Source organism: Apodemus sylvaticus, chromosome 9 (assembly GCF_947179515.1).
Source record: "Apodemus sylvaticus chromosome 9, mApoSyl1.1, whole genome shotgun sequence".
In the NCBI taxonomy this organism is placed as follows: domain Eukaryota; kingdom Metazoa; phylum Chordata; class Mammalia; order Rodentia; family Muridae; genus Apodemus; species Apodemus sylvaticus.
This window is the reverse complement of record NC_067480.1, coordinates 40222884-40242734: the sequence shown is the minus strand read 5'-3', so window position 1 is coordinate 40242734 and position 19851 is coordinate 40222884. Positions and strand designations below refer to the sequence as shown.

Below are 19851 nucleotides of genomic sequence, written 5' to 3'. Positions count from 1 at the left end.
CAAGGGCGCTCTGGGACTCAGAGTGAGCCTTAAGTGGATTGAGGCAAAAGGAAGAACTGAATAGGGTAACGGACCACGCGGTCTTGCACCAGAGCTGCCTGCCACCCGCTGAGGACCGGAGAGAGAATGGAGCCCAGGCTCCCGGCCAGTCTGTAAGTGTCCAGGTAGCGTGAATGACCTGAATGTGCCGCGTGGCTTATGCCTCCTGATCACGAATTGTGTGGCGTAGCCAGGAGGCAGAATGGTCACAGGTTGTAAGAAGTTAAGACAAGGAGGCTTTTAAAAGTCACGTAAGGGGCCGGGCGGTGGTGGCGCACGCCTGTAATCCTAGCACTCTGGGAGGCAGAGGCAGGTGGATTTCTGAGTTCGAGGCCAGCCTGGTCTACAGAGTGAGTTCCAGGACAGCCAGGGCTACACAGAGAAACCCTGTCTCGCAAAAAACAACAACAACAACAACAAAAAGTTACGTAAGGGCCCCTGCGGAGCAGGAGGAATGTGGAGCGGCCAGGTCAGGTTTATGTGACTCCGGGGAGACGAGCCCCAAGGGCAAACCCCGGCTCTTACTCCCTTCAGACATTGCATGGGCTATAGCAATCACAGGACGAGCAGTTTCTGATGGAGAAGCCAGAAGACTCTCCCAGGTGTTCTAACCCAACAAGCCACGCACAGCGCCCTCTGCCAAGCCGCCCACTTTGAAAGCACCGGTTCTCTCTCTGCAACCTTGCCTGTGCCTTCCACACTTCATTTTGACCTAAAACGTTCTGTCCTGGAGGGCTGAGAAGCCTCAGGGAAGACTTCGGATGGCTCCCAGACGACCAATAGACAGTGAGAAACAAGGCCGCACTTACCACCGGTCTAGCTCTCCTGAGAGTCTCAGCATTGAGTGGGGGGGGGGGGTGGGGGCTGACGGGAGGGGCAGAATGAACAGTCCATCGCCTTCATCTCCCTGGCTGTGTGGGGCCTGCTAGGCCTGGTGTGTGTGTGTGTGTGTGTGTGTGGTTAGTGACTTGAGGAGCAGAGTTTGAGAATGAACATGGGCCATGGAGAGTTAGGCAGAAAGCCCAAGAGCTGCAAGAACCTGGAGAGGAAAGCCACAGGGAAACCAAGCCGAAGGGCGTGGTTGGACGTGACTGCGTAGCTTTGCTTGTCCCTGGGCAGAAACAGAGGTAGAGGTTCCTGGGAGGGGCCGGAAGTGGGATTCACCTGGGCCAGAGGTGTCCATGCATTAAGAACTTGTAAAGGCCCAAGGAACATTCTAGAAATGTCTTCCTTAATTCCCTCCCAGGAGAAGAGACTCATGATTTGTCTAAGGGTGGGTTAGACTGTGCAACAGCAGTGGTGGACATTAAATTATAGACATGGTAGAACACGAGTGTGTTCACGGTTCTGTGTGCTTTATGAACAATTTAGCCTCTGGAGTCTTTCCACAGTTCTGTAGGGCTGAACCCATGGTGCAGGGATACAGAGAGTTCAAAGAGGTGGCGGCTTGGGACGAGTGAGGGATCTGCTGGAAGTGGGGGATGCTGGTGGCCTTCCTCCTTTCAGGGACCCCCCTGGAGGTCACACACGGGCTGTGATCCTGTCTCCTCCCCCTCCTGTTGGCAGCCTGGGTGCTCACAGCGCCCTCTGCTCCAGGAGGAAGGCGATGCAGGCTAACTGAATGCATACTTTTATTAAATAAATGCTTTGTCACCACAAAAGACAAAGATCAAGGAGTAACATTAATTATAAGTTGAATAAATAGAATACAGCAATCTTCACTTCGTAATAAAATGTGAGATCTTCCAGGTTTTTCTTTTTTATTTCCTTAAGTACAAAATGCTAAAGAGGAGCTGAGCTCTTCCACATTGGGGTGATATTTTTTTCCCATGTTTTGCTTTTTTCACAAACTGGTTTGTTGTTCAATTTTTTTCAATCCGTTTCACCAGTAAAAGTATAAGCATTTATTTTTAAGTTGAAAACAAAAAAGAAGAGAGACCAGATCTATGGTGTCTGAATGTAACACTACAAAGAGCTACAGTAATATGTGCTGTGGTTATTGCTGTTGTAAAAACAAACAAACAAAATGAAAACAAAATAAAACCCAAAAACAACCGGTAGGCGTCTCGGAATCTGAAGGAGTCTTGTCTGAACTGTGCTATCTGTGTGACTGTGATAGAGTGATGGTGTCAGAGACGGGGCTGAGGCTGGTGATTAGGGGCCAGAGAAGTGGGGTGAATAGATGTGGGGTGACGTGGGACCCCTTCCCCTCTGACCCTCTACCTTCCTTTTCCCCATCCAGAAAGACTTAAAGAGGAGGCCAGAGTCTGTGAAGTGGTCAAAGTCTATACTCCGATTAAAAAAAAAAAAAAAAACCAAGAAAGTCTGCTCAAAGAAATGAAAACCTGACAGGGAAGAGAGGTGGGGGGACAAGAGTGCAGGAAACATTGCACTTTAGTGGTTTAAAAATAAAGACAGTACAACCCCTAGGCTCCTTGGTAGAGGCTGGTGAAACCTCTTTCCCTTCTACTGTGTTTTAAATTGTAGCCTCCTTTCTCTGGAAAGCCAGAGGCCTACAGGGTCTCTTCTCCTTGACCCACTCCTCTCTTAAGCTGTAATTTTTCACTAGAGTCTTCTAGGGTTCTGAGCTGAAGGACTGCTGCCCTGCCTGGCCTGGGCAGGTGGTTTGGAGGTTGCCATGGCAACCCTTGGTGGTGGGAGAAGGATGGTGAGGATGTTACCATGGAGATACCTCATGGTCGGAAGGAGAAGAGGAGTGGGCACTGACGGCCTCCTCAGTGTCCTGTGGGGCAGGTGTTCCCAAGCCTTGTCTGTTCAGGCCTGGTCGTCAGAGGAACATAGAGTCTTTCATTCTCCAGGTCCCCCGCTTTGTTCTGGCTGGTCAAGACTGGCTGGGGCAGAGAATAGGTCCTGGTTAGGCCTCTTTGCTACCTGGCAGTAGATGGGGAAGAGAGCTATCTTTTCCACTGCTTGAGTGAGGCAGTTGTCAAAAAGGGGTGGGACAAGTCCTTCCATGCTCCCATGGAAGTGGAGGCGGGGACAGGCCACACTTAGACCTATGGCTGTGGATGAACCCGACGTAGAGGCCTCTAATGCAGCTAAGGGCTAGCTAGCCTGGAGCTAAAAGCTTCTTGCTCAGGGCGTGATGGGACCATTGCAAGCCTGCCTTCTCTCGCCATCACATCAAGAAAGGCATCCCGTCTTCTCTTGATGACCCCATTCCCATGGTCTCTGGATCCTGGGTTCAGCCAGGAACCCCCTCCCCCTCCCTGGTTGGAAGGTTTAATTCCGTCTGTCTGTTAAAGGCAAGCTTTCTCTAGGAAGAGACTTGCTGTCTCAGACACGCCTCTCCGTATGAGCAGCGGGGAGACTCACAAGTTTGGGGGAGGTAGGCTGACCTTGGGAAGGCTAAGCATCTATACAACGTCCTCCATCTGCGTGGCTCACGACAAAGCGCCCACGTCAGGGGCAGAGGCTCGTCTGAGGTCCAGCACGTTGTGGGGTGAAGAGAACTCCCCTCACAGGAGTTAATAACTCCAGGCTCGGGAGGGGTAGGGAGTAGGCAGTTCCTGGCTCAGTCTTTTCTTGGGGGCAACGGTACCCCAGTATCCACTCGGCAAATCCCAGTCAGATGACTGCTCAAGAGGCAGAGAAATAACGGCAGAAAGGAGAGATTTAGGTTTAGGATACTGGCCTAAGGTGTACTGAAGTGCGAGATGGGGCTGGGGTGCTGTGTGGGGTGATGGGTATACTGACCCTGCAGGTCTGGAAAGTTCTTATCTTGCCATCCCCATCAGGCCCTTTGTCTTATGAAGATCAACTGCCTCTTTTATTCCCAGCCAACTGTCCTGTCCAGGCAATAGGAGACATCTATCTCCTGTCACCGTAGCCATCGTGTCCTATGAGTCCACATAGGTTTGTTTCTTTGCTGTCCCTTTTCCGACCTCCACAATGCCCACGCCGTCAAGAAAGAGCAAGGAGCCATGTCCACAGCAAAAAGGGGCCTCCTGTACCAGCGTCCGAGTCCCCTCTCCTGGCAGGTTATCTTCAGTCGTCAAAGACAGTCCTAAGCCCTCGGTCAAACACCCCTTTGTTGAAGAAGCCAGTGGGCAATGAGATTTTTTTTTCTCTTGGATCAAAAAAAATCAGGCTGGCAGAGGATGCCAGCCATGAAGATCCAGGCCTGAGTTGTTCGGGGCTTTCTACCATCTCCATCTCAGGGAGGATGTTTGAGTTGGGCAGAGTTGATGGATGAAGCTCTTGATTCTTTGGCCTCAGTCCCTCCTTAGGGGCTGAGTTGTACTGAAGCTGTGCCGTCTTTCATAGGTATCCTCTTCACCCTTCAATACCCAGTCAGGCTATCGAGCCCTGTTTCCAACCGTGAGTCTGGAGTCTGGATCCTGCCTCAGTTACCCACCATCTAGGCCCTGTGACTTGAACTGAGCTCATTTCTACTTCAAGTTTCCCCCGCTCTGCCCCGGCCATTTTTTTTCTCTCAAATCCCAGAGAGTTGATTAGCTGGGAGACACCAAAGAAAATTCTATTGGTATTTCCCTCTTTCTGTCTCTTTCTTATCACCCCCCATCCCAGGCCTTATCTCTGCTCTATCTTCTATGTCTCTCTGTGGTAGGCTCTCCCCTTACCCTCCACCTCTTCCTCCTCTGTCACCTCTCATGTTAGTTTCTCTCTGATCTGTCAGCCTGGCATCTGAGGGAGGCTTTCAAAAATGCAGTTCAAAAAAAAAATGCAGATTAAAAAAAAAAAAAAGGCCTGGGCAGGCCAGTGGGTGGCAGATGGATCTGGTGGGGTTATTATGTGGTGCGGTGTGAGAGAGCTATTTTCCGAGGGATGGAGGGCTGGCAGCTACCTGGCTTGGTGGATACATTCCGACACATGCAGGGAATCATGAGAAAATCCTAATCGGTGCCCCCACAAAGGAGCCACATTTGTACGTAGCTCACAAGAAAGGCTGCCCAGAAGCGGGCCAAGCTGGCCTTCTGGGCTGTATTAGTGAAATATGCATTTTCCCAGAATGAGGAAGATCTTCAGTGCCCTAAAAAAACTACTTCAAAGAGGTAATGCAAAACTTTGAAAGAAAGGGAAGGGGGGGGAGTAAAGAAAATAGATTTATATGCCTATATAAGTCTACATGGAGCCTTACAGGTGGGTACAAGCCCATCGCTTGCTCCGCCTGTCCTCCTCCACAGAGGCTGCTGGGCCAGCTTTGAGTCTGGTGAAATCAAGGGCCAAAGCCACTTGCTTCTGAATGCTTGTCACCCTGGAAAATCAAGTCTTTCCAGTGTTGGGGTGTGTATTGATTTCTTTAAAAAAAAATCTCCAACAAGAGTAAAATTTGTACACATTCTGAGTTCACTCATCTGCTCGGGGGGGGGGGGGGAAGCTTTCTGCAATCACTGTTTTCAGAGGGTTGGATGGAATGCATTTTAGTTTTCATAAATTTGGGGATGAAACCACCCTGTACTTGGGTAAGAGGAGAGGAGGGTGAGGGGGTCTAGCCCTTCACACTGCTGGCCGCAGGAAGCGACAGACTGGAGAGGCATGTCTTGTTTCTTTCCTCCCCTTGACCAATCTAAACTGGGTGTCACTGACTGCCACACTTCTGAGTGCCCCAACCTTTCTCTGACCCCAGGCTAGACCCCATCAAAAGCACAGGCAGATCCAGCCCTGGTTGGGCTCGCTTTCTGCTGTTTCTCTCTTCTCTGTCTAACCCTCTTCTCCACTCCAATGCTTTCTTTCCATCTCTCACTCCCTCTTACTCCTTCTCTTCTTCCCTTCTCTGTCCGTTCAACTTGCTTCAAACAGGAATACATTTCCGGGGTCAGGGTGTGGGGAGTGTCTCCTTAGCCCTTGCTAGAGATTCCGAGGTCCTCAGTTTCCTCAAATATATATGTATATATATTTCCCCTAAATGAGATGAGATGGGTGACGTCCTGGGGTGGAGGGAGGCGCTGGCTGGAGTTGGGGCTGGGGGGGTAGGAAAGGGGGAGGAAGAGAGGGGACTCGTCACTCAACGTTACTGCTGTCGAAGGCGTGGCACTGGAAGTCGCCGTCGATATACTCCATGCCCGGCAGCTTCATCCCGTACTTGTCCACACACCAGCAGATGCCACGTTTGCGGCCACGAGAAGGCTTGCACTGGGAAAGCGGCAAGGAGCGGTGAGACGGACGCCTGCACCCCGAGGCTCTCTTCTTGTCTAATCCCCCTCCTCCCACCCCGTGCTTGAGGCTAAGAGGGGTGCACCTTTAGCTAACCCTTGGGGCTTTGCTGACTCCATCCCATGGAAGGACCCCAGGCATCGCACCCTGGGGGAGGTCCTGCACTCTCCCTTCCTCTATTTACTTTGGGACTACCCATCTCACACTCTCCAGGGATCCTCAAGAGAGGACCTTGGTCATCAAAATAGGAAACTTTACTCTGCGGCTCTATCCTGGGCCAGATGCAGTTTAACACAGGTCATGTGGTAGGAGTTGTTCTAAGTGCTTTGCCAAGACAACCACTTCTTTCTCCCCATGAGGGTGGCTGAGGTTGCCAGTCCCCATTTTACATGAGAAGCTAAAGACACGGGGGCTTTAAATAAGTGGGCCAAGGGTTACACAGCTAGACATGGCAGGGTCAAGGTACCGCCAAGGGGCCCTAGCCTGTAACTGTTACCTTAGGTTAGGGATTCAGGCATAGTCACCCATGTAGAAATGTAAAGCGCTTGAAGTCTACTCCAAACCCGCCTATCGGAATCCCTAGAGGAGAAGCCTGGCACCGGGGCACGTACCTGCTTTCTCTTGTAGAATCCTTTGCGGTCACAGTTGGGCAGGTACACGGCACGGGGCACCATGCGTGGGCTGGCTTTGAACTCCTGGAGGGAAGCTTCCATGTGTCTGCGGCAGGGGCCCTGTGAACACAGGAGGGTCAAGAGGCATGGCCCAGGTGGAAACCACTCGGCGGTGCCTTCTGAAGGCTCATGTGTGGCAGCCAAAGGAACCCGGAAGAAAATCTATCACCTTTATCAGAAGAAGCTACGTAGGCTCTTAGAGGAAGCTACACCCTCACCTGTCTGCTGCCTTGGTTGTATAGTAAGTCTGCACGTGGCTAGGCAGAGAGCTCTGGGTCACTCGCTCCTTCCAAACAATGAAGATACACAGGTTTCATTCTCTAGATGTGCTAGGACACTGTCTAGCCTCTTCCTGGGACCGGCCATAGCTCTAGGGAGTCACATACCTGGTGCGTGCTTACAGTTACACTAGACACCTTCTTTGAAGGAGAACTACGTGTTTTCACTAACTTGGATCGGCCCTCAGACCAGATAAATAAACTCAAGGTCTCAAAAGCATCCTTCCAAATTCTCAACTGAGCCACCATGAGCAATAAATAGGTCCTTTGATTGATGGGTCTAGCCTGTGCCTCCTCTATAGCCACAGATGCGAAAGTAAGACGAATGGGAAATCGGATTGGGATGGTGGCCAGGAGAGAACCCCTGAGACTCACTTGTTCAGATTCCTGTCTCATCTCGGGCGCAGGGATGACTCGGGGGTGGGCAGTGTTCTCTGCGCCCCCCACAAACTTAGACTGGGTCAGCTTCTTTCTGCGGTCCTTCTTCACAGCCTCAGCCTTCAGCTCGGAAATGCGAGTGTGCTTGGGCCGGAAGACCTTGGGGGAGTAGGTCTCTTCAGCCATCTCGGAGGTGGTGGGCTCCTCATGTTCCCGAGAGTCTCTCTCTGTGGGGAGAAGGAGGTTGAGAATCAGCTTATGCAGAGGTCAGAGAGCAGAGTCTAGAAACCGGAGCTGGGAAGATTGGGATTCAGCGGGAGTCCTGAGGCTCAGAGAGAGCCAATGAAGTCTAAGAAAGCAAGAGGGGGCGGGAAGATCATAGGGGGGCGGGGATATTCTTGACCACGCCTCACTAGTGCATTGCGGGAAGGCAGGCTAGAGAAGAAGGTAGCACGAGGACCACAGCAGGTGAAAGGTTATGGTGAAGTTTGCTAGCCAGTGGCGTGGCTCAGGACATGAAGTGGCTGGAGACAGAAGGTTAAGCTGTCAGAACCTGGAGAGCTGGGCCAAAGGGAGAAAACAGGGCACAGTCCAGACCTAGGCAAGCACAACCAACGGTGTCCTTCCTCTTAAAGAGAGATCTTTGTACTTTAGGAGGGGCGAGAGATGTTTGGACCTGGGTATCCAGGGACAGGAGCAGTAGAGCCCGTGAACCACGGTGAGGGCTGGGAGACAGGAGGGGCAGGAATGTGGGCCCCGGAAAGGACCAAAGCAGATGGAAGACAGGAGCCTCCTCCTTCTACACTAGCTCCCAACCGGCTCTGTGCTGTGCTGTGCTGTGCTGTGCTGTGCTCCGGACCCTAGGAGGCTGGGCACTCCTTAGCTGTGCCTGAGAGGGGCCGACAGCTGGCTGGGGCCAGACCAGTTATATATAGGAGCAACTTGGTGACAGTCTATACTTAGCTGACTTATGACCTTTAGAAAAAAAGAAAGTAGGACTTTGTCCATGTGTCCGCTAACGCCACCTGCCTGGCCTCTCGGTACATACACATTTCCAGTAAGTTCTTTTCTCATAGGTGTCCACCAGTCTCCTCTCAGCCCCTGACCCTGCAGCCCCCAGAAGTGGGGAAGCCTTAGATTGCTGTCTCCATGTGGTTGTGTTTCAGATGACTCAAATCAAGACCAGATGTAGGGTCAGAAGGGGGTGGAGAACCAGACTCAATCACCTTTCCCATTCAAATACTCAAAAAAAAGGGAGCTTCGGGATACCCACAATTAATTAAGCAGGGCAAAGGAAAACCCACATTCCTCAGACACCTAGATATGGCGGCAGCTGGGTATCTCAGATGTGAAAGATAAAGGGGAGATAATTCAACAGAGTTGAGGTGAGGGGGAATTTGTAAGGAAGGAGAAGACGACTTTGTGGAATGTCCCCAAGCTCCCAGCCCGAATGAAGATGTGGTGTGAGCAGAGGCATCTGGAGATCAGGCCTGATCTGGTTAGACGTGCAAATGGCATCAAATGCCCAGGTATATGCTCCTCTAGGGCTTGTCAAGCGTATGAACCAGGCTTTGGTTCCCACTAGGAGGAGGCCTCTGGGGGTTTCCATTGATCCTGATGGGTGATGGGCTTGGGGGTGTATTCACAGGAAAGGAAGAGAAGCAAGTCCTGGAAAGGAAGAGGGGTGGCTGGGAGTATATGTCAGTGCTGGGGCGGACTGTCTCTGAGCCAAACTCTGAGTGGGGATATCAGCCACCGCCCTCCCACCCCGTGCAGCCCCCTCCTCCACCCCAGTGCCTGACTCCACTGTTTCAGACGCTGCTGGGACGACTAGTCCCAGGCTGACTACCCAAAGTGGAATCCAGTACTCTAGGGATTAAAAGAAGGTATCTTGGGGGTGAACCCGGCTTTCTTGGTTGTGGATTCGGATGACAGGATGCAGGAGGAGGCATGTCTAGTTTGGGGGTTCCGTGCAGATAGAACAGTAGAATCTGATGTTTTTCCTTAAGCAATGTTTTGCAAACTCTGGACCTAAGCAAAGTCTAGGCTCCTAGGCGCCTCCTCTCCCCTAATTTTCAGGCTTCTTGCTTGTGAAGAAAAGGTTTAAAATTCTGATTTGCCTCCCAGTTCTTGGTGTTGCTTCCTGGGGAACGCTCCAGCTCCAGGAGGGACACCAGGACACCACCAAGGCTTTTAGAAACAAGCAGGGATATACCTCTAGGTGGCCAGTAGGTGGCGCGCGAGACCAAAGGCGCTCACTACACATTTCCAGGGAAGATGACTGTTAAAATCTGGCACTTGGCTGTCTCCTCCTCCTACTTCTTTGAGAATCCCATCAATCCTTTCCCCCTCTTTGTGTGCTTCTAGCATGCATTAAGAAGGCCGGGGTAACAAGAGAGGGCTGCTATTGGATGCTTGCTTGACTTGACCTCGCAAACAGAGGTCTGGGGGAGCCTGAGCTGCGATGACTTCTCTCTCACCAGAAAACCAGCTATGCTTGGAGTTCCTGGTCCAACAGGCCACTTACAGTCTGCCCCAAAGGCAGAGAGAAGTTGAGTGGAGAAGCATTTCTGTAATATAAATAGGGCAAAGCTATAGCTTAATGGATGCTGTGGGAGACCGTCTCAGTCATGCCCCTGCCTCAGAGTGTGATCGCCCCGCTACAGGAAGACACAGAGAGGTGAAGAGACAAGCAGTGCTTGAAGCGTGTACCCCTGGGGTGTGAGGCTTCTGTTTGGCTGAGGCTGTGCCACCCAGGAGCCTATGTGGCATTTAAATGAACAAATGGAAAGTTAAAAAATAAAAAAAACCCCAAAAACCCAGAGGTTCTCATTTCCAGTTCTCCAGAGCCACACGTTGTTGGCTGCTACTGTGCTGGACAGTGCAGATATAGAGCACTTTCATCATCACTGTAAGTTCCACTAGATAGCACTGGCCCAGGACACCGATCAAAAATAGCTAGCTGGATGCTCTGCCCAGTCCTTGTCCTGTCCTGTTTCCCAGGCAACAGGCGGCCTTCTGCTCTCTGCTGCAGTACTAGGCTTGTGGGAGAATCAGAATCCGGCTGCTCATCTGTCCCTTCCAAAACCTAAGTTGTGTTTCAGACTCCCCAAGTCTCCTTGCTTCCCAGCTGCAGATGGATGCTAATTAGCTCAGTTGCACTGTGTGCGTGCATTTGCATAGAGGGAGGGGGAGGGGCTGTGGAGTGCCCCCCCCCTTCCTGTTGGCCCACAGCAGCGGCTGCCTGGCCCCAAGCTCACTCCTGAAGATCCCTGAAAACACTATTTTCTTTTCCACTGTGGTCAGCAATAGAGGTAGTGTCCAGGGTTTTTAACAAGCAAAATGATGAGTTGACTTTTCAAGAGGAAAACAAAGGCAGACAGCTGTATCCTAAGGTGGGGGAGGGCCGGAAGGGCTCATTTAATTTCACAAAGCTTAACTCTAAATTTTGAAACAGATAGTTTGCTCACTGGAAATATTTTAAGTATGTTTGGCAGAGCATATCATAAAGTTTATGACATATATACCTATATGTCATATGCATATATATACATATATATATATATACACACATGCACACACACATATACAGTGTCTAATTGAGATTTTCTGAAAGAGGCAGAAAGATGCTATGGATTTTAAAAACAGCGAGTGAAAGGAAGTTGATGACTGCATTATCATTCTTTGGGTACACGTTGAGATGATAATATTTTCGGGCACACTCTGTTCAAAATACACTTTCACTAAACTTCATTTCCTCTGCTTCTTCTTAACCTTTCAAAATTTTGGCTGCTAGAAAAAAAAAGTATAAAAAATTGTGGACCCTGTAAAATTAAACGTTATGTTTGTGGCTTGCATGATATTTCGGTTGGATGTGCTAGTCTACAGACTCCTGAAGGAGACACGCCTTTAGTGGGGGCAGAGAGATGTTAGAGTCCCAATGGTATAGTTGAGAGAGCAGATAGCTGGATCCCATATACATTCACAGGCAGGCAGAGATAGCGTATGAGGCCCTGCTCTGAGTACAGTTTCATTGAAGGCCTTCAGACCTGGCAGGGAAAGGCCACTGATCTGACAGTTTAGGTTGAGGGCTAAAGTGTAAGATGAACTATTTGGTTGAGCCTAAAGGCTCAGCTTGTAGGAAAGATAGGCTTCCTATCTGCCTCCTTCCCCAACAACCCCAAAGGGAAGAGCTTCCTCAGCTCTGGGGCAGGTTAGCATGAGTGTTGGCATAGCCTATGACTAAGCTGAACCCCTAACTATAACCTCTCAGCCAAAGGCAGGCCTGTTGAAAAGCCTAGACATACCCTGATAAGTTCACAAGGCAGTGGCTTTTTATCAGCCTTCCTGGTGGACAGTCTCTGACATAGAAACCCTGTCAGCCCAGCCTACCTCAGGTCTCACCATGCTGTTTGCCAGCCCCGGAGAGACAGGTTACCATGGGCAGCAGCCCGTTGATTGAAGTGCTGTGTTCTCCAGAGAGGCAGGAAGCATGGGCAACCACAGGGTTGCGAGGGCCTGCCTGCCACATTAGGAGAACTCCTTGCATTCAGGAAATGAGGTTTGGCCCATAGACATGGAGGCTGTGCTGAATACCACCCTTCAAATACTCCTTGCTCACTTTCTCTGGCCAAACCATCGGCCTGAGCCAGCTGTCTGTAAGACTGTGCAGAAGGAGAGATGGGAGAAACATTGAGAGCGGGTGGTGGGGGTGGGGTGGGGGGGTAGGTGGTGGGGTGGGGAGGTGGTGGGGGGTAAGGGGGGAGGGGTATTGGAGTTCCTACTTTTGGGTCACTTCGCTACTTCTCTGGCCCACAGAAGAGCTCTCCTAAGTAGAGGGTTTTCTTTTCGCTTTCAGAACAGCTACCACTGGAGGGGTGGCATTTGGTAATGTTGGCCAAGGGTCTGTGTTGTAAGGTTAGACCAGGCCTAGGCAAGAGCCCTAGTGACTACTGAAGGAGCCAGCAGTGGCAGAAATGGCAGGGCAGAGTGCCTCAGCCCCTAGTCCTGACCACCACAGGTCTTGTCTTGGGCAAGTGGCTTCCTGTTCCAGGTCCCGGTGCCTTTATCTGTAATGTGGCGTCCTTGACCATGATGATAGCCGTGGATTTCTTCCAGCTTTAAGGTTCTTTGGACACTATCCAGACAATTCCTGGAGAGATGCTAGGACACAGCTGAGACCTGTGGCTAGGCAGGAAAGGCCACTTCTCCGTACAAACAAATGTCTAGTTGCTCATCTGGATTGATGGTTTATAAGAAATAAATAGGTGGAATCATAATAGAAATCGTGGCTGGGGAGGGAAGCGGACAGATGCGCCAGATTCCTTGGTTCTTTGCCTGTTTCTGCAGACATGTGACCAGTCTTATTGCCTTGAAGAGCCTACCCTGCTTGGAATTTAAGGATGGCCTTTGAGAATTGCTATTTTCACCTAACTTGGCAAGAGTGCAAACTTACAACCCAACAAACCCCTCCCATTTGCCCGGGTGGCTCCTGGTAACCATCCCCCTCTCCCCTTGGCTCCTAATGGATGTTGCTTGTTCGTCCTTGATTATGTAGAGAGTCCCTCCACCTTCTGAATGTGGTGGCTCTGGACGGTATAATCCCTTTTTTTACACTTTAATTTTTTTCCCACATTAAATATTTTAAGGTTTCATAGGCACTGACTGCTTAGGTACAAAGTAAAACTTTTTTTTTTTTGGTAAATCTTTCCTTCCCTCTTGCTCCTCCTCTCTGAATTAAGAAAGCAGTACCCGGTCAGCAGGGAATCTTGCTTCTGTGTCCTCTGATCTAAGCAGCCCAGTGACCTCTAGCTGGAGGGGGTCAGCCTGGCCCTGCCTGTGCAGCTGCAGGCGGCTGCTTGCTTAAAGCCAGAGGGCCAAGGCAGAGCCGCTCAGATTTAAAACTCCGCCCTCCCGGGGGGGGGATGCCTCAGAGTTGGGGCGTGGACATGAGGGAGGGGTTACGAGAGGGGAGGGTACTGAAGTGGGGCGGGGAGGGGGCGGGAAGGGACTTGGAAAGAAAAGCTGCTTCATTGGGCCAGCTGTGCTGACTCTTCTAAGCCTTGCTGACACAGCAGAAAGATGGGGCAAAGGCAAGAAACGTCTATTAGGGCGCCATCCCTGTCCCCAGCTCCCGTTTTGGTTGGCTTTAGCATAGCCCTCGCTCAGAGACGAGACTTGCTTCAAAGGGAGGGCGTGCAGTGGGAAAGTCTTCTGGCTCCTTCAATTTTTCATAATCTTGTTCAATCCAGACATGAATTTGGCCAAAAAGTCTTACTGGGGATTAACTTCAGCATGGCATTTGGACCAGGCTTGGAGCGGAAGCCAGGCTGATGGAGACTAAAGCCTAAAGCAGCAAAGGTGGAATTCATTTTCATTTACATAAGGTCTCCCCTTCCCTTGCTTTTCCAGAAGCACATTTTAGGTTGCTCTTTGCCTTATTCTCAATATCAGGATTGACATTCACAACCCTCTGCGCTCCACATCCCAGATGTCACGTTTCTGTTAGCCCAGAAGACACTCCTCAGATCCTCCAGTATGTTAGGCTCCCACCGCTAAAACTGCAGGCCATTTTCTAGAGAATGCCCTCAACAAATTTTAGGCCTTTCTTGACCCACAGAGGCTCACCTTTCTTTATTGCTCTCTTGGCCTAGCAACCCTTGTCTCCCTGGTCCCCTCAGCCCCACACACACTGCCCTCTGTTTCTATATCTATCTCTGGCCTCTGAACTGGCCAAAAGAAAATGCAGGGCCAGGCGCGCTCCTAGGCGACTCCCTCTCCAGTTGCCAAGCAACGCAACCAGCAAAACCCCAGTCTCCGCCTGCCTAAGTACACCTCCTTCTCCCGAAGCTTTGGCTGCCAGCCGCGTCTCCGCTTCGCTCCTCACTTCTCAATCTAGAAACTCACTGTACTGGGGGTGTTACATAATACAATAATATCAATATATAATATATATATATATATTTGGTTGCACACCAAATATAAATACAGTATATGCATATTATAGTTTCCATCTGCGGGAGAGGATGGACAATCGTCCAAGCTCACACTACTCAGATTTCAGTGGTGGGGGAGGGGGTCTAGGGAGCAAGCATCTCTCCTATAGGACCCAGAAGACAACCTCCTCTCTTCATTATCCATTTTCCTTTATTTAAGAATGACGTCATCTCTAGCTTTTTTTTTTTTAGGGATCCAACCAATGGCTCTCGGGTTGAAGGATCTTCTCCGAGAGCCGGCTCCCATTTGGGGACGAAGGTATTAACCTTTGCCACTGTGGACAGCAGCCGGGGAGCAATTGTAGGTGGCTAGGCACCTGCCTGAGGCGGGCTGGGGCTGGAGTGAGGGTGAGGAGAGGAGGTTGCTTCGGGTTGAAAAGGCTGCAGAGAATTCCAGAGCGATCTGGCCCGGGACAAAAAAAAAAAAAAAAAAAAAAAAAGAAAGAAAAAAAAATCGTTCGTATGTGTGTGCATGTATGCGTGCACGCGCGCGTGTGCACTGGGTCTGCTTGGGAAGTTGAATGCTGCCTCTTTTGCTAGCCCAGCATCTGCGTGCTTGAGTGCGCACAGAGCACACACCTTCTAACACAGCTACTCCCTATCTACTGCTTGGCTGGGCAAATAAAAGTGGGGCCGGGATACTGCGGAGTCAGAACTTGCGCAATTCCGCTGTGATGGGATAGCTAGCCACCCCTTTTGTCCCCGAGCCAGGTAATGGATTCCTATGGCTTCAGCGGGCAAGAATGTAATAGAAATAACCGTGAAAATCGGTCTCCGGGGGCTTCCACGGTTTGTACGCCCCATCCCCCTCATGATGCAACTTCTCATGGTAGCTCAAATGTGCAGTTCCCGGGGGAGAGGCTGAGCTCACACAAGCCCTGCTGCTTACTGATGGGGTTTCACGCACCCTCCTACGTGGTGGAATCCGTAGATCTTTAGTTTACGTTCCGAAAAATTACAAACCTCCTCACGCTGGAGTAATGGAGGAGGACAGGTAGCGAGAAGGGCTTTATCTTTGTAAGGAACCGCACCAAATAAACATTTAGTCAAGTCTTACCACCTCTAGGAGAGAGAGTCATTAGCTGTTAATCTCTCTTAGCCCAGATTTTGTGCATCGCTGATTAAGCTTAAATATATATAATATATAAATATAAAAAATATGTAGTCGGGTAACTCCCCAAGAAACCTAGCTCGAGGCAAAACTGTTCTGATTGAACAAGAAGCTCTGTCAATCATTGAAACCACAGACTCCAGGCACAGAGAATTTGGAGGCGGGGCAAGAGGGGGCGGGGCAAGCTGCGGGGTGGCTCCCAGAGCGTGGTCTTCCTGTCTCCGCCCCTTGAGTTTTGCATTCAGGGTTTCCAGGGCCCTTCACGCACTTAGCCACACTCACTTTTGGTCTGGTTTAAGTGATTGGTGGAGGGTGGGGCTGCTAGGGTCGGGTGGAGTGGGGAGAAAGGGAGGGGAGACGGAGAGGGCCAGCATCCAGTGGGAGCTTGAGGAAGTCTTCATCCCACATCCCTCTTCATCTCTCAAACCTAAGTCCATCTTAGCTTAAGTAAAATCTGAATTCAGGAGGGGAAAAAAAGCATTAGATTTAGGGACGAACACTGAGTGCAGAACACCGAACTCTTTCACCCCATACCCCACGCCCTACCCCAACACTCCTGAAGTATTCTTTCTCTTCCTGGGAGGAAAAAAAAGAGACGTTTTACAGTCTAATGTGTTTTATCATCGATCATAATCAATCATATCAATTCAAAAACAGCAAGTGTACGTGTGGGAGAGCTCCCAATACCTTCACCCAAAAGACATTATTTGTCAGAGATGGTGTGTGTGTGTGTGTGTGTGCGCGCGCGCGCGCGCCCGCCCGCCCCTGAGCAAATAGGAATGGAGGGAGAGATGGGGGTGAGGCTTGGAGAGATCAAGGCAGAATTAGCTCTAAAGATGGATAACGCATCTTCAGATTCCAAATGACCTTTTAACAAAAAAGATATTTTAAAGTGTAAGGAGAAAAGTACGGGGGTGGGGTGGAGGAGGGAGTTGATAATTTAACCTGTTCTTTTCCAGAGTGGATTCTCTTGGGATTTGGACTTTGAGACTCAGAAGGAGCTCAGAGTAAGGACTGCCACGAGTTATGAGTGGGGGAGGGTCGGACTCGGGTGGAGATCCAGAGGAGATGGAGTGTAAACTGGTAGAGGCCGGGATAGACAGCAGCCTAGGACAGCAGGCTCTGCCAGGGATTCAAGTCTGAGGTGCAAGAATCCATCTACTCCCAAGAGCTACCAATGTCTAAGCCACTTGCTGCGTGCGCAAAGCGCGCGGGTTCCCAACCCGTCCCGGGTCCCCACCCATCCAAGATGCCTCCCTCCCCAGCTCGTGTGTGGTGCAACTGGAACCCCGGTAGCGCTCACCTATCTTGGTTTGCTCTCCGTAGCTCTTTTCGTTGAGGCAAACCCCGCGGCCGTGCAGCAGGGCGTGCAGCGGTTTCTCCTCATCCTGCCGGGGGAGGCAGCGCAAACCCTGGGCGCAGCGCTCCGTGTAGACGCCACACGACTGTCCCTCCGCCAGGGCGCAAGTCATGCAGCAGCCACAGCCGGGCTCTTTGACCAGCTCACAGCCCAGAGGGCTGGGGGGACACATGGACAGAGCTTTCTCGTCGCAGGGTTCACAGTGCACGAAAGAGCCCAGGCCTTGAGCCGGCATGGCATAGGCGGCCAGCAGCAGGAGGACCACGCTGATCACCATTTTCTCGGAGTCTGGCTTTACCTCGGGGCGGGGCAGGAGAGCGAGAGTGTGTGGAGAAAGGGGCCGAGAGGGAGCCTGGAGATTTTTTTTTTTTAAATCTCTTGCAGGTAGAGCAGGTGCTCTCCCCCAAACACTTGCAAAATATGAGACAAGGAGGATTCTTGCACGCAAGTTCCAATTGCAAGGATTAAAGACTTGCAACAGGTTGGGGGTTAAAAAAAAAAAGAGGCGCGCCAGGTGCACGCAGAGAGAGCGTAGACCCCTAAGCGGGATCGGGTCAGAATTGGGGGGTGGCACCCCAAAGCAACAGAAATAATGAGAAAAGGGAGAAGGTGAAAAAAATGGATTTGGCTTAATTTTTTTCTTTTGCTTAAAATTCTAAAATGCACCCCCAACTCCTCTCAGCCTCATCTGCCAGCTGCGCCGCTGCCGCAGAACAGGTAAGAGGCGACGGCGGCTGCCAAGAAGATCGGGAAAATGTTGAAATCAAGGGAGAAAAAAAAAAAAGGCAAAAACCCAGACCTCACCAAACCTGGACCCCCAACACCTGCTCTGTCACCACCTCTTCGAAACCCGCAGGTTCTGCGTCAAGTCCGGAGAAGGGTGCAGGCTGAGGAAGGGGATAACGAAAAAGGAACAAAAAGGGGGAAAAAAAGCCCAAACAGCTTTGCAGCTCTTTCTTGGCTCTTTTAAAACCCCCGGCAGAAGTTTCCAAAGAGACTGCGGCTCCGGTTCGAGCAGGCGCTTTTAAATAGACGGCCCCTGGCTGCCAGCCAGTTGTAGCTGCAATTTGAGCTCCCCAACACCCAACCCAGGCAAGGATGCCAAGGAGCTTTGCAGCGCAAACTCACACGGGGTGGGGGTGGGGAGAGGCCTTCTAGACATGGGGGCTCCCCTTCGATCCCTGCACAGAGCCCTCCTCCACACGGAATGTTCGGAAAGAGCTTGGTGTGTGTGTGTGTGTGTGTGTGTGTGTGTGTGTGTGTGTGAATAGGCGAGCTACCGAGGAGAGAAGGTGGAGGGCGGAGTGGATCTCTGTAATCTTCAGGAGCTGGGCGAATACAATGGGGCGAGTCGGTTCCCCGACAACTAGCCCGGACACTGGCTGTTAGGACTCACATTTTCTTGTTAGCGTGTATACCTGCCCAAGAAGTCCTTTCCAACTTTAGAAAAAAATAGTGTCTAAGGGACCACTGAATGTCTGTCTGTCAGTGTGTTTGTGTTTGGGGGACAAGTAGTGTACAGTAGCTGATGAGGGACATCGAGGTGAATTTAAAAGAGAAAAGGAGGGTGCGTGTATAGACCCCTAGTCGGGGCAGAGGGACAATGGCCAGGGCGTGCCGTGGTTCAGGTGGGGTACTAATTTTAGTTATACTCAGTGTTCATTTTCCTTCCCCTACATAACTGACCAGGGAAACTCTCTCTCTCTCTCTCTCTCTCTCTCTCTCTCTCTCTCTCTGTGTGTGTGTGTGTGTGTGCTATGTGCACTTACAAGAAGGGACTACCCCTCCCCCCACCAACTTTGTGGGGGTAGTGACTGAGACCCTGGAGGAAATGCTATGAGTTGTCAGTTTTATCTGGTTTCTTCATGGACACCCTAAATGTCCTTTTAAATGGAAGGAAGGTAGACTAAAGCGATAACCTTCTTGGGGTTGACCACGGGGCATTTCTGTGGGGTAGGCAGATCCTGGAGTGAGCAGTTACCTCCCCGCAGGAGACCTTGTCTTAGGATTAATGTGTACCAACCTTTATGAGACAGCAGGACCCTGGGGCCTGCGCAGGAGAAACCCTCACCATGCCGTGGGAAGCCCCACATCGCTGACAGCCCAAGGGACCATTCTTCTTATAGGAAAATGAAAGAAAATCTAATTTTTGAAAGAAGGAATACGATGGCTTTAGCTTTTTTTATTTGTTTGTTTTGAAAATTAAGTTGACACGATAGGTGGTCTCTAGACTGCCCACCACAGGTATAAAAGACATGACCAAGGCATGACGGCCTCCGGGGAGTTCCTGGGGCAGGGCTCTAGTCCTTTCTCCAGGTCTCTTCTTCCCTTGCTACACGGTCTGTTCTTTTAGAAAAGGGGCTGCATTTCACGAATTTTGCCACTAGACTGCACCCTTATCTATGATAAGAATTCTTGCTGGAGGACTGCAACATTGAGAAGATATTTCCCTCGCTGGCTGGCTCCCTTTGGGAGCATCTCACTGGGTGCTGTTCACACCCCCAGATACTGATCCGGATTCTCTGTTCTCTGTTTGCCAATAGGCACATTTTCAAACAAGCCCAAAGTATAAAGTTGTGCTTTTACACCCATTGCCAGAGCAGTTTTATTGTGTTGCTGGCTAGCAGAGGGAGGGAGAGCTGTGTGCACCAATGTACAAAAAAAAAAAAAAAAAAAAAAAAAGGAGGGCTTGTTGGCTCCAAGAGCCTGTCTCCATTCTTTCTTACAGGGCTTGGGAAAGCAGGGAGAGCAAATTAATGTTAAAACCTGGGTTGCAATATTTTAGAAGGAAGAGAGATCAAGTGTTATTTTCTCATTTGAGTCAAGTTCTGGAGGGAAGAGTGTTAGAAAGGGGCATGGTGTGCGGTGGGTTCCGCTCATG

At 50.6% G+C, this 19851-nt stretch overlaps 1 protein-coding gene across 1 annotated transcript; it reads right to left on the bottom strand.

Moving 5' to 3' along the window:
* Positions 1 to 1761: 1761 nt before the first annotated feature.
* Igfbp5 (insulin like growth factor binding protein 5) lies at positions 1762 to 17980 on the bottom strand. The gene is made up of 4 exons (XM_052192513.1): positions 16914 to 17980; positions 7502 to 7731; positions 6789 to 6908; positions 1762 to 6156 (listed from the first exon to the last, which is right to left on the bottom strand). Exons 1-4 carry the CDS (start codon positions 17245 to 17247, stop codon positions 6025 to 6027), a joined length of 816 nt encoding a protein of 271 aa, XP_052048473.1. The 5' UTR covers positions 17248 to 17980; the 3' UTR covers positions 1762 to 6024.
* Positions 17981 to 19851: the final 1871 nt, after the last annotated feature.